The sequence below is a fragment of the Nicotiana attenuata genome, unplaced genomic scaffold (assembly GCF_001879085.1).
Source record: "Nicotiana attenuata strain UT unplaced genomic scaffold, NIATTr2, whole genome shotgun sequence".
Lineage (NCBI taxonomy): Eukaryota > Viridiplantae > Streptophyta > Magnoliopsida > Solanales > Solanaceae > Nicotiana > Nicotiana attenuata.
Window position 1 is genome coordinate 120,936 of NW_017670679.1, and position 15,025 is coordinate 135,960.

General features: G+C 34.1%; 2 protein-coding genes across 3 annotated transcripts; one reads left to right on the forward strand and one right to left on the reverse strand.

Annotated features, from left to right (window-relative positions):
• Positions 1-257: 257 nt before the first annotated feature.
• On the reverse strand, positions 258-2,445 carry LOC109242202 (zinc finger MYM-type protein 1-like). The gene is made up of 3 exons (XM_019409059.1): positions 2,248-2,445; positions 1,063-1,510; positions 258-955 (listed from the first exon to the last, which is right to left on the reverse strand). The coding sequence occupies exons 1-3, from the start codon at positions 2,443-2,445 to the stop codon at positions 258-260; spliced, it is 1,344 nt and encodes a 447-aa protein (XP_019264604.1).
• Positions 2,446-11,389: 8,944 nt separating this feature from the next.
• LOC109242208 lies at positions 11,390-13,408 on the forward strand. 2 transcript variants are annotated; one of them, XM_019409062.1, is made up of 2 exons: positions 11,391-11,859; positions 12,754-13,408. In XM_019409062.1, exons 1-2 carry the CDS (start codon positions 11,505-11,507, stop codon positions 12,798-12,800), a joined length of 402 nt encoding a protein of 133 aa, XP_019264607.1. In that variant the 5' UTR covers positions 11,391-11,504; the 3' UTR covers positions 12,801-13,408. The 2 variants fall into 2 exon arrangements, with proteins under 2 accessions (XP_019264608.1, XP_019264607.1); XM_019409063.1 differs by lacking the exon at positions 12,754-13,408 and having other exon boundaries at positions 11,390-12,323.
• The last annotated feature ends 1,617 nt before the right edge of the window (positions 13,409-15,025 follow it).

A 15,025-nucleotide genomic window follows, 5' to 3' on the forward strand; every position in this document is an offset into this window, starting at 1 on the left:
TTTCATAAGTGGGGTCGACATTTAAAGTAGACAAAGAAACAAATATAGTAACGACATCATATTTAAAAAAACAATCACCTTACTACAACTCTCCTCGACGAGTTTTCATATTTTGGCAGGTATTCATAATAACCGAATTAGGAATAAGACTAAATACATCCTTTTCTATATAAGGCACCAAACAACTACTCAAAAACTCATCATCCATTCGACTCCGCAAATCGGTCTTAATCAACTTCATTGCCGAAAAAGCTCTCTCAACTGTAGCAATAGCAATTGGCAAAAGCAAAGCAAATTTCACTAGTTGAAAAACAAGAGGATAAGTCCCATGCTTCTTTGTCTCCACTACCAAGTCCCCTAAGACTAGAAAACCTTTTATCATGATCTCGGACATCAACAATGTAATTCTGAAGCTGAAAGCGAAGGTCGACCATAGAATATTTATCAAAATCATCAGGATATAACTCAGCTAATCTCAATATCTTCTCAATGTCAAAATTGGAAAAAGAGTCAGTTGGGTTCAAGCAAGCAACTCCAAGAAGCAAATCAGTTGTCACCTCATCTAAGCGATTATTGAGTTCTTGAAATTGCCAATCAAAAATTTTACAAAATACCTCAACACGATAGTGCTGCGAAACAGTGCACTCAAAAACTCTACGACGTGATCTTCCAGGGATAACATAAAGCTCATCAAATTTGGGTATAAAAATATCATATTTTATACAAAATTTAGATACTTCATCAATAAGTGAATTCCAACCTTCTTTTCTCAGTGTTTGCAACTGATCCTTTGCCACTCCAACAAGTAACATGGCATTTGCAATATCTTGCTCCTGCTTTTGAAAGGCTGCATTAAGCTCATTTGTGATTGCTAAAACTGTACGCATCAAATGCAACATGAAGACAACTTCAAATGTTAAACATGCTTTAAGATATCCCTTTGCCTTACATTTCTCTTCAAAACGTGCGTTAACAGCAATAGCATCAAGCACATCAATAATAGGGCCAACATAATAATAAAATTATTAAAGGATTTATAGTGAGATCCCCTTCGAGTATCACCAGCTCTAGCAAGACCCAATTCTTGATTCAAACCCTTACCAGTTTCAAGCTCCCCTTTACGTAATACCTCTTCTATTTTTTCTGCTTGAGATTCACGAAGTTCATCTCTACGCTTGAAAGAAGCTCCCACCATATTCAATATATCGGAAACTAATAATAAAAGTTCTTGTACTTCATCACATCTTCTGGAAACCACAACAAGAGTTAATTGAAGTTGATGAGCAAAACAATGAATAGAATGAGCACCTCTACTTTCTTTTTGCATTAAGATCTTAAGACCATTTAAATCACATTGCATGTTGCTTGCTCCATCATAACATTGTCCACGTATAGAAGATGGACTTAAAGAATGTTGAGCAAGTAAACTAATAATTTTATTCCTTAGAGACAATGCAGAAGTATCACGAACATGAACAATACCATAAATCGCTCCATCACGCTTCCCCTTCTATCAACATAACGCAAAACAATAGCCATTTGCTCCTTACATGACACATCACGAGATTCGTCAACTAAGATAGAAAAGTGATCATCATCTATATCCTTAGTGATACTCTTAATTGTTTCCATCTTACCTGCAGTGATAATATCCTTTTGAATATATGGAGAAGTCAATTGGATATTTTTTGGAGCTTTTTTCAACGTATCATCAATATTTTTACATCGCTTTGCATACCATGTAAGAAGTTCAATATAATTACCTCTATTAAAAGATGACTCACCTTCACGATGTCCCCGAAATAATAATCCTTGGTTCAAAAGATATCTTATCACATCAATTGCAGCTTCTAATCAAGTTCGGTATTCTAACTTTTGTTGTTCAGATTGTTTAGCAAGTGCACTTTCAATGGATTGATTTTGTCTTATCAAATCTTCACAATTCTTTCTTGACTGATTATGAACTCTATTTGGTCCACTAATATGCATGGCAAATCTATCCTTCTTGTTCCAACTTGTAAACCCTATGCTTGAAAATACATCTCCTCCCCCTTGATTAATACATTCATCTTGAAACAAATAACAATAGAAGAAATATGCCGCATCTTTTGTTATGCTATACTCCAACCAATCGTACTCAACAAACCATCGAGGATTAAAGCGGCGCAATTGCCCATTAAAATTTGTTTGAGGGAAATTGTGATTTCGAGGTCGGCAAGGACCTTGTTGATTATATCTTCTTCTTACTGCATCACGGTCATTTGGATGATATTTTCGAATTGCTAATCTTTTAGCCGGATCAGGCTCTAAAGAATCCAAATTAACTCCTTCACTTCGTGGACGTTGTTCTGACTCATCGGTCGTTTCTTCCAAGTTAGATGAACTTTGAGATGTTGAACCTTGTTTTGAAGGCTCGGAAGGTACTACAGAATAAAATCTCTTCATTTGGAATTTAAGCTGAATTATAAATCAAAACATCAATTAGATAACCCTATAAATTGCACAAAAATCAACTGACAGCGATGTCCGGCGCCACCACGACCCTTAGTGGATTTGGGGTCGTGACAGAAAGAGAGAGAGGGAGAGAATTCTTATTGATTTTTTGGAGTGAATTACAATGGAATAGAACCCTCTATTTATAGGGAGAGGGTGACTTAGCCACCAAGTAATAAACCCTAGAATCTCTCTAAATATAGACATTCACCATAAATAAAATTCTATTTATAACAAGACCTACTTTTTGGAAAAATCTAGCCATTGAAATCGCCGAAATTGCTTGCCGTGAGTTGTTCTACTACTTTTAGTTTTTCTCTTTTTCTTTCTAATTGGAATATCTTCAAAGAAACAAGCCAATCAAACTACTTAATCAAATTCTCATTTAAATATTTCCGAAAATACTTCTTTTATACATTTAAAACAATACATAGTAAGTTCCTCCGAATAAATAACGAAACATTTAACAACCTTTAAAATTTATGAATAAACCCAAATACATCCCAGAACCCGGTGTCACAAGTACATGAGCAATTTTTAAGAAATAATATAATACAACATCCGTCCGGAATACAGTGGACAGAAAGGAAACACAATATACTAGAAGGGATTGTATTAGCTACGGGCCGCCTCGAATAATGCAACTCACCTAGTCCCCGAATCATCCGTGTTGCTGCGCCCAGTAGGCCGCTAGAGTTACATATACCTGTGCAACAAAAATGCACAGAAGTGTAGTATGAGTACGAAAACAACGTGTACTCAATGAGTATCCCGTCTAATCTCGAAGAAGTAGAGACGAGATGGTTGACTTCGACACTTACTAATGGTCCAATAATGATGTCAATAATTCATTAAATCGTGGACTCTTATAAACATGATTTTTAATCCAATAGGAGGAAACAAGTAAACAATTAATTCTTTTATAGGGAGATTTCCCAAATTCCTTTTCATTATTTATCCAAATATTCTCAAGCCATGAAGAGGCAATAACAACTTCAATAAGTTCAAGGCAGCAATACAAGCATGCGCAAATAACACCGTGGTACGTACGACCCGCTCCAACAGAAAATAAACTGTGCACTGCCGAGGGTCGAACGGCGCGAACCATAGAAGCATCTATTACCCCGCTCGCGAACTATCCATGCGACGCGGTCAACATAAGATAAACAATCACCCTGCTCGCAAACCATACATGAGACGCAGGTACACATAGAAATACATGATCAGATATCCAATTAAGAATTTATCGAGGAATATTTATTCAAATAAAAGCCACTTTCTCTTTTAACAATTTAAGAAAATGAAGTTTAATCCTTTTAGAAGTTCATCTACTAATTCAATGTGATTTAAGCAATTCAAGCTATCAATAAGGTTACAGATATTCCAAATATAGCATGCTTTGGGTCCTAAACTACCTGGACAATAGCATAATAGTAGCTACGCACGGACTCTCGTCACCTCGTGCGTACGTAGCCCCCACAAATAGGAGCACAACCAATTAACTCACCTATGGGGACAATTCCCTCTTATAAGGTTAGAAAGGAGACTCACCTCGCTCCGAAGGTCCATAACCGGCATTCCACGCCCTTCCGAAGACTCGAATCGATGCACAACGCTCCAAAACTAGCCAATAATTATGTAAATCCATTAATATATGCTAAGGTACTCATTATAATCCAATTTAACAATTCCTAACCCCGATCGAAAAGTTGACAAAAATGCCTTCGGGCCCACGTGCCCGGAATCCAAAAAATTTCAAAGATAAAGATTACCCATGGCCTCACGAACTCAAATATATGATTTTCTCTAAATTCCATACCCAAAATCGTGGTCAAAATCCAAGAATACTAGTTTTCTAGGTTTTCCCTCAAACCTCAAGTTTTCTACAATTTTCCAAGTCTAAATCCATGTATAAACCTTGTATATACTCAAAACTAGTAGAAATCACTTACCTCATTCTTGGTGATGAAAATGGCACTCCAAAGTTGCTCCAAATCGGCTCTCATGGAAGAAATGAAGTGAAAATGAGCCAAACTTCGACTTTTAAAGAAATCTCTCTACCTCCAGCAATTTCCGCATCTGCGGAAATTTGACCGCATCTGCGGAAAATTTCCGCATCTGCGGTTCCGCATCTGCGCAAAAATTTCCGCATCTGCGGTTATGACAGCAATCAGCACTTTTCTCGACACGAAAATGAGCATAACTCCCTCATACGATGTCCAAATTCGACGATTCTTTTTTCGTTGGCTCCGAAATTACGATACGGATATAATGGCTCAATAAAAACTTAATTTGGAGCACATTTGCTTAATATGGCACCCCTTTATCTCCAAAGAAACGACGTCAAAACATCAAATAAGAGCGCGATACAACCCGAAACACACCCGAGGCCCCCGGGACCCCGACCAATCACACCAACCAGTCCCAAAACACATTACGGACTTGCTCGAGGCCTCAAATCACATCAAATAATGCTAAAATCATGACACAACCCCTAATCCAAGCTTTATGAACTTTAGAACTTCCAACTTCTACTTTCGATGCTTAAACCTATCAAATCACGTCCGATTGACCTCAAATTTTGCACACAAGTCATATTCGACATTAAGGACCTACTCCAACTTTCGGAATCGGATTCCGACCCCGATATCAAAAGTCCACTTCCGGTCAAACTTCTCAAAAATCTTCAAATTTCTATCTTTAGCCAAATGGCTCCAAAATGACCTTCGGACCTCCGAATTCACTTCCGATCGCGCTCCCAACTCCAGAATCACCATACGCAGCTGCTCCCAGACTCGGAATCCCAAACGGACATCGATATCACTGAAATGCACTTCAAACCAAACTTATGAAATTTCTTTCAAAATGCTACTTTCCACAATAGGCGCCAAAACGCTCTCGGATCATCCAAAACCCGATCCGGGCATACGCCCAAGTCCGAAATCATCATACGAACCTGCTGGAACCTTTGGATCCCGATTCCGAGGTCGTTTACTCAAAAATCCAATCCTAGTTAATTCTTTCAACTTTAAGCTTCCGAAATGAGAATTCTCTTTCCAAATCAACTCCGAACTTTCCGGAATTTAATTCCGACCACGCGTACAAGTCATAATACCTGAAATGAAGCTGCTCATGGCCTCAGACTGCTGAAAGACGCGCTAGGGCTCAAAACGCCCGGTCAGGTCGTTACACTTTCTATGCAATATTGCTCTTATTCTTTTATTGTTTTATAACATGTTATCAGCATGAGACTCTAATCAATTGAGTAGAAGATTTGCGATTGAGCATTATGATTGTCAATTGTTCCATGAACTTCCTTCATGATTAAATTCTAATTTAAGGTATGTATTTTACCGTATTTTTCTCTTTTATTCTATAATTTAATTTTATATACAAGCAAAGACAACAAAGTTTGATTATAACTCTAATGGAGTTTGTAAGAAATTAAAACCACCTGAAGTGGTAAAATTTCTATGTCTTTCCATGATCAAATTCAGGTATGATTGTGGGCAAAGAATTGAAAACCCGTCCCATTGAATTTGCTCCATTCTCATTCCCTTAAGAGAATGTGATAGCAATATGTAATAAATCTGAAAGAAGACAAAATTATTACCATAAAGGTATCAATGGATGTGGACGTGGTAATAGAAGAAATTATAATCGTCATTATCGTGGTAATGAGAATAATAAGGATTCTCAAAATAAGCCTTCACTCTATGAAGTTATTGTTTGTCATCGATTTGACATAAGATTTCGTAAAGCACATGCAGATGACTATGGTCCATTCATGATGTGAATGTGACAACATGTGATTTATGAATACATATTCATTCTTGGAAGAATATGAACGTGCTAGTGGTAGTGAATATACCACGCACTCACCTCTAGAAGGAGGTTTGACATGATATAAGAAAACAATGTCATTATTATGGCATGAATGGTCATTGGTCACGTACCTATTGTACGCCAAAATATTTTGGTAATGTGATTATTAAAGAATAACAGTAATGCAAGAAACAGATCTTGCATATAATTTTGACCATGAGTATAATGGTATAATTTTCTCTTTAAAAGAGATATTCACCACATGGATGTTGATGAATCTGTGGTAGTACAAAATTAATTGAGAACTCTGCAAGAGCCAATTATACTATTTTGGAGAAACACAATTAATTACCAATAAGGTATTGTGTTGTAGTAAGTCTCAAAGAAACTTATTCAGTTTCCAAAGTATACGCGAAGCGGTTGATTATATTGAGACTATAAATAAAGGAAAGATTTAATATCTTCTATTACTACAACTTGTAGCGGGGTAATATGTATGTGAAAAGCTACCCGCTTTATTCTCCAATTTGTACTACATAAACAAAAGAATACTACAATAAAGTGGATATTTATTGATATAAAACCCATATCATAATAAACTTGGAGTTTATTCATAATTGCACACATCATGGTGTAAACCTGAAGTTTATCAATATTGATAATTTATTCAGTTGGCATAGTTGGTTTACCCATATCAATTTAAGTATGATGTGCAAAAATAAAAGAGAATTCACATGGGTAAATATTAAAGAACTAGAAAGTTCTTTACGAATTCTCTTATGTTGGCTGTTCTCATTAATTAATATACCAACTAAAATTGGGATTGAATCTCATGAATGCTGGAAATATCAAAGGTGAATATGGGCTCATTCACCTGCCATGTATACCACATAAGATGCATCTATGAGATGGTTACATGTGCGATTATTAATAACCCGCAACATGGTGTTTTGCGAGGTAACTTGCTTAATAATTTAATTTCGAGCATAATTTCTAGATTTTCTATTCAAGAAGTTCATCTTGATAAGTTGGTTTATATCACAGTTGGTTTAGCAAAATGATTTATTGAGTGCCTCCACTTAATAGCTAAACTATTGCTTATGAGAATAAAATTTTGTATATCAGTTTGATATACGTTATATACCAAAGTATATTATTTTCTCCCCTCACAAGTGGTTCAGGGTCAGGAACCAAATAATTCCATCTTATTATTATTGATGTGCGGTGTATATTTTGATTAACACCATAACGCACAAAGGTGGATTCTCAAAGTTGAGGTAACAAGTTAGTTTTTCTAACATGAGGGGGAGACATGATAAACAGTTGAGAAAAAGTTACGTGGAATGAATTATCATTTGTACATCTAGATCCTCGAATAAAATAATATGAACTTGAGGTTCATAAAAATATAATTCATCTGCAATATATTGCAAAGCATGCCAGACGCATTTGCTGACCCAAAGAAAGTAACTATATTCTCATTGCAAATGCTCCTATTAAGTCCTAGAAGGACAAAGTCTGTGGTACGCTTAAGTCGTATAGACTAATCGGTTTCAAATCAACTTCTTGATAAAGAAGATGAACAAATGATCAAAATGATCATAATAAGGAGGCAAGTGATCTAGAAGATCACATGACATAACACTTCATAAAATCTCATGAGAGATTCAGGTACCTGAAAATATGAATGAAGAGATCTCTATGTTATGTCTTTATGAAAAAATATTGAAACCGATATAAAATGTTTGTCGACGACATATATAATAGCGCTAAATATATATGAGGATCTTAAGTCTGGAGAAACAATTCAAATAGAATTTGGTTTCATATGAAAGACAAGTAGTTTTGGACCTGTAGTTCAAACACTTAAAAGTATAAAGACAATGGTGTGTGCTATCACCTTTATATATCTTATATGTCTGGCATGACATGAAAACTTATGCAAATCTAAAGTCTATTTATATGGCTTATTGACTATACTTATATGGCAATCCATGAACGATTTAAAATGCTGATAGCATATACAATTCTTGGAGAATTTTTTGGTCATGAATGACCACATCCTAAGTGCAATTTGTGCTTAAAGGTATCTTGCTATAACTATAAGCATGATAATGTCATAGCGAGGATTTTCAAGGTGCAACATATTCATTGGAGTTAATATGGCGGATTTATTCACCAAATCTTTGCCGACGTCAACCTTCAAGAAGCTAGTGCACAAGATTGGGCGAAGGCTCAAGGATGTGAATTGATGCTCTCATCGGGGGGAGTTAATACGCATTGTACTCTTTTTCCCTTACAAGGTTTTGTCCCACTGGATTTTTCTTGCAAGGTTTTTAACGAGGCAACCAAAAGGCGTATTGTTAGATATGTGTACTCTTTTTCCTTCTCTAGAATTTTTTTCCCACTGGGTTTTATTTTAGTTAAGGTTTTAACGAGGCACATTATCTGTTGAATAGACATTCAAGGGGGAGTGTTATAAATAGAATTTTATTTATGGTGAATGTCTATATTTAGAGAGATTCTAGGGTTTATTACTTGGTGGATAAGTCACCCTCTCCCTATAAATAGAGGGTTCTATTCCATTGTAATTCACTCCAAACAATCAATAAGAATTCTCTCTCTCTCTTTCTATGCAATATTGCTCTTGTTCTTTTATTATTTTATAACAGGTCTAAAATAATTGAGTTCCAATGTATTTTATATTGTTTATTATCCTTTTCCTACACAAAAAAGTAGTTTAGTTCTCTTTTTCCCTACACACATTGGATGAGTAATTGTATCCTACAATGCATCTAATTCTAATTCTAATTAATAAAAAGTACGCTGCTTCTTGAAAAAGAGAAACGTGTTGCTCAAAAATTTAAAGCAAACGTGTTGCTCAAACAATAAAGGAAAGGAACAAAGCTGCTGAGCTTCGAACTCCCGTCCTCCGCCTCGCACTTCAGGGAATTAACCAGTGAACCAGCTTGCTTTGACTAAGTGGGGCAAATCAGCCTCTCTATAAACATATGTAGTTGGACGAACCTCAAACTACTAGAGCAAATCCATGGTTCTAATTATTATTCTCCTAATTGTGCCCTAACACCATTACAAAAATGAATAAACATATAGTATAGGTTAGGTACACATTATTGGGGCTTTAACATAAAGATACGAAAAACAATGTCGTCCTAAATTATCAATGTAACAGATAATTAAACTATAACAATGAAAAGTCACAATTTTAATAGAGATTCATCACACAACCCCACATGAGCACCGCCCATGATATGATACCAGTGGCCATGATCTTCCCATATCTTATTTTCTTATTTTTGTTTTATAGTTTAATTCAAATATAACCTCTTGTATTAAGTAATTTTTAATTTCAACTATTTTTATTTTATTCTAATAACACTTCATTGTGGGATATTATGAATTATTTAACACTATAAAATTTAAAGAGTATTTTAAATATTTATATACACATTAGCAAAGGCAAATATATCTTTCCTCAAGCAATGTTACGTGACACGCTTCGTCGAAAAATTATCATACTAGATATGTAGACAAAAATAATAAAAATTTTAAAAATTTAGTATAGATATGAAAAATGACATTACTAGTTCTTATAATAATTTATTTATTAGTTTACTTTTTTAAAAATTAACACTGCTCATCACAAATCTTGCGTATGGCATTCCACTTTACTTTAAGCCACAAAATTTTTAAAAGTTTTCGTTACATTTTTAAATTTTGTGCTACTGATACACATGAAATGAAAAGGGGAAAAATAATTCATTATTGCTTTATTCGAATTTCGAAGTAGACATAAATAAATAAAGAAACTATGTGTACGTGGAACCTATGGGGAGTGAGTCACTAAAGCTGATAAGGCACGTGGCAGTCTATATGTGCCCCCACTACAACAGTGGCCGTTAATCAAACGGCAAATGCCCTTGTCGTTTTGTTTTGTTATCAGCTTATCCCTAGCCCGTGGTTTCCGAATCCTAGGTCCTGTTACTTTCTTAACTATGGTTAAGTTGTTCTGTTCTGTGCCCACTTGCTTGGTCAAGAAATTGAATTTCCAAGGAATTGAAAATGTCTTATTGCATCCTTACCCTTTATATTTCTATAATTTACATTTAGTGCAACTATAAGTTTGGATATTTTTAGCTTTGCTATTTCATCCGTTTTTGTTTATATGAACTTATTTCCTTTTTAATGTGTTTCTGAAAAAATGACTTCTATCTAAATTTTAAAATGACTTAGTTTAAATTTTCAATCTTGCATTTAGTAAAAAAAAATATTATAGTCACATAAATATTATAATATATTTAGGCCACAAGTCTCAAAATAATTATACCCAGACAAATATAATGATATATTTAGAATTACAAATTTTATAAGTATATATTTTTTTATTATACTATGCGCCCAGTCAATATATTCACATAAATTAAAATAAAGTAGTGCTTCGTTTAGGCTAAAGGGTTTCACATATTTACAAAAAGTACAAGGAAACCAATGATAATACTAAATAAGACGAGACTTATGTAGAATTAAAAAGCAAATAAAGATTACTAATAAATTTTGTGAAATATTTTTTTCTTGTTAATGTTGGTCCTTTTATATCAAATATTAAATTTTAACATAAATTTTTTTCTTATTTTATACGGTAGTAAGTTTCGACAACTTTTGCAACAAAAATTATCCTTAATAATGTAATTTTATCTGTATATTGATAGTATATAATTTTTTCACAGCTCTTGTCACTTTTTAACTATTCACCTAAAATATCTTAATTTGAATTTTGGAGCATTATAGGATCCAAATATTACCGACATACAAAACTCCAAATTGTTATGAAGGAAATATCTGTTTGTTAGAATTGACATGATGTGCATAGTGTATTTATGATTTACTTAGCCATCAAGTATTAGCTGTACTATTATCATACTTGCATTTGGACCAAAAACATATTTCAAAGAAGTTAAAGGGTTCACCACGCAATTAAAGGAAAAGTATCCCAAACATAGCAATTGGACTACTATAAATAGATACCTCGAGTGGTGCTTAGGTTTGCCAAACCAAATAGCCCAAACGGGTTTAGAAAAAAAAGAAGAAAAAAAACTCTTCAAGTTTTCTCTCTCTCTCTCTCTCTTCTAGATTCTTCTGCTCTTTCTCTAAACAGTTATACAACAATGGCGGCTACTCGGAAGTCAAGCGGACCGGTTCTCCGGTCACTTTCACCGGCCGGAAGATTTTATTCTCCAGGCCAAAGGTCCGGTTCTGCTTTTGCTTCCTCAACTTCCGGTTTTTCAGCCGGCTCACATGCAATTCTCCACAGGTCAACTTCTCCGAACCGTGTGAATTTATACAGCTCAAGGTCGTCATCTCCGGCGTCGTCCGTACGGTTCTCTCTGGACCGTTCGACTTCACCAAGCCGGTCTATTTCTGCTGTAAACCGGAATCACGTGGTGCAGAACCGGAGTTATAAATCCTTGCCTAGTAGCGGTCAGAAGAAGACGTGTATGTGCTCGCCGACGAATCATCCAGGTTCGTTCCGATGTAGTCTACATAAGAGTATTGTTGCAACCGGTAGCCGTGCGCCGTCGTGCAATCCGAACCAGTTGCATATGAGGCGGTCCGCCATGACGAACTCGCTCGTGAGAATCGGAACTGTAGAAGGTGATTTGGTGAAAAGAGCATTAGCCGCTTTGATTCGTCCTTCGTCTCATCAACAGCGCCGCCGAGGCGATTTCCAGCATAGACCTAGCCGGCTTTCTGTCATGTCCAAAGCCGAGGAGTCGTAAAGCAGATAGCCGTAGAAAATCCTATGCCCTAATCTCCGACTGTGTATAGACTCTATAGTTAGGTTTTTTTTTAACTATAGCATTAAAAAAATCCTCTAATTTTTTGGCTTTTTTGTCCATGGAGCTTCAAATTCTGATAATATATCGGTAAAATCAAACTCCTAAGGCCTAAATTAAATTAATTTAATTGATAACAATTCAGAATCAGTCTCTTCAATGTTTTTGATTATCATCATCCATTCATTCACTGGCCAACCAGTTATCACATCAATTCAATTTCATTTACCGATATCCATTCTCCATTCTCCGTCACCGTTATCCGTTCCCATTTATCTCACCGATATCCATTCTCCGTTACGTTATCCGTTCTCACTTCTCCGTTTTCTGTTTGGTCAGGCTGTACGCCGTATCTGTCCCGTGGTTGTATGCGTGATTTCCGTGTCTATGTCAAGGTGGAATATATACGTATCTAGGTACTGCGGAATATATATGTATATACGTATGTGGAGATGGAATATATACGTAATTTTGTTTTAGTTATAATGATTTATTATCTGGCACTTTATTTATTTACTATTTTTTATTTATAAGATTTGAAGTTGTTAACTGACAATATTTGTTGTTGTTTACTTTGCAGGTATTTTTCGTGATGGTCAGATTCGTTTGGCAGGAACTGAACAGTAATCAGGAACATTATCAGAGACCAGAATGAACAGAGGATAATTAAAAATTTAAAGATATATTGGACAACCTAGATTTTTCACTAAATAGATAATTAATTGATTACAAAGATGCTTGATTGAAGTTAATCAATTTAGAAACAAATAATGGTAAAAAGGTACTTTTTTAGCCATAAAAACAAATAATGGTTCGGGTGACCCTTTAAGTTGGTTTGGTGAGCAACTTTGTCATGATTATATTCATTACCTTTTCTTAGTAGGATTTTCTTTTCAACATTTACAAAAGCAAATTAGTAATCATGACGTTAAGATTATTAATTTGAAACAGATGGAACACTTCGATTGCACATAATAGAAGTATAAAAATATCATATACTTCAATGGTAACTAGATTTTTCCATTGTATAGATAAGCTATTTTCTTAGTTAACTTGCCTTGTGAGTCCTTTGGTCGAATAGCTACCATAAAGTTATCTATCGTGTTTTTACTTAGGAGGTATTTTTGACTATTTACCTTATTGGTATTTGAACAATTATAATACTAGTTCATAACTAAGGTGTTTGTGGTTTTTAGGAATAATTATCACCAAGGCTAAAACAGAAAAATAATATAGTTTGTCTTAAATTTCTAAAATGATAAATAATTGCTATAATATATTTAGAAATTACGACAGTTTTTGAAGGAAGGAGTAGCATTAAAAAGATATCAAAGCATATTTTTTATTGAAAGAAGCCTTTAAATATAAGTTATGTTTTTTACTGTGTTAAATCATGGTCGACTACTTTGAGTTAAAGATGGTTGTCCAGTTTGAGACTATCTTTTTAGTCATTAGAAAAACTGATCATCTATTAGTTTGAAAGTATTTAACTTAGATTTGTTATTGTAAAATACAAATACCATAACAAATTTAAGAACGCGAGTTCTAAGAGTCTTAAAATCACCTAAATTATAATTATTATATTTAAGTTCATATATTTTAAAACCTTTCGTGTATTCTTTATTTCTATATCTGATCAAATAAGTTCATATAAATTAAATTGGAAAGAATATATACTAAGCAGTACTATAAGGTATGAGTTCAGCAATATCTTAATTATACCGTGTAAATTACCTGTACGTATTTCCAATATAAAGCGTATTATTTTTCAACCACTATGTTAGTGTACATACACGACGTCACTAAAGACAAAGTCGTCGAAAGTCGAGAGCTGCTGCCCATAGTCTAACACATTAGGAGAGACCGAGAGAGTAGACAATTACAGTTAACAATGTGCTAAACCCATTAAATTTACATTGGGATAATTGACATTGATTATTTATTAGGAATCCTATACTTAAATATCTCAGGTTCTCAACTTAACCATAAATATTGTGGTAGAATAAATAAAATTCGTTCACTTTTAATTAGAAATTTTGTGTTTAATTTGCGAAAGGAAAAAATATCTTGGTTGAAGTACCAAAACACTTCTGGTTTTATTTTTTCTGTTGTTACAAATTTTTTTGTTTGGTTTTTTCCGATATTATTGTCTCTGTTGAGCCGAGTGTCTTATGGAAAAAATCTTTCTGCTCTAAGGGTTGAAGTACGAAAACAAATATAGAATGAAAAACCAGAAAAAGTTCTCAACCTATAGCATTGACTTTTCTGTAACAAAATTACTACTACAATAATATAGCCACCTAAAAGGGGGTGGAGGTACGGAAGGTTTATGGAAGTGTTTTTTGTTATAATCTCAACAGCTTTAAACCTACTTATTTAACAACTTCAACTCAGTTCATAGCACCATATCTACTTCATTATAATTTATAGTATTGCTTCCCAATTTCAACTAAAAATGATAGTATTATATTTGAAGTGTCAAACATTTTGTTAACCCCAGTTGTCGAGTTTCTCGCTAATTATCAAAATTTGTTGTTCACTACTCTATCTGACGTGGTTTTTCTATGATGTAAATCTTAAAAAGAATTAAGAAATCGACGAGAAGTAGCATTGTAAATCATATGTTTCTACAATTCTTTTTAGACATAGGGAATAGTATTATTTTACGAGAACAAAGAAATAATAAACAATTATTCCTTTGTTTCAATTTATGTGTTATTATTTTCTTATTATGCCATTTTGTTTTAACAAAAATAATATTAATATTTTTGTATTTAAAAATAATTAACTTCAATTTTTTTATTTTATCCCTGATGAGACGTCTTTTATTGTCAAATAAATGTTATAATATA

Bases quoted from the DNA above. Each gene is read 5' to 3' on its own strand.
- LOC109242202 (XM_019409059.1), bottom strand. From the start codon at position 2,445: ATGAAGAGATTTTATTCTGTAGTACCTTCCGAGCCTTCAAAACAAGGT. The intron at 1,511-2,247 runs GTAAGAAGAAGA...TTATGTTGATAG, and splicing joins ATCCAAATGACCGTGATGCA to AAGGGGAAGCGTGATGGAGC. The intron at 956-1,062 runs GTGATACTCGAA...CACGTTTTGAAG, and splicing joins ATTGGGTCTTGCTAGAGCTG to AGAAATGTAAGGCAAAGGGA.
- LOC109242208 (XM_019409063.1), top strand. From the start codon at position 11,505: ATGGCGGCTACTCGGAAGTCAAGCGGACCGGTTCTCCGGTCACTTTCA.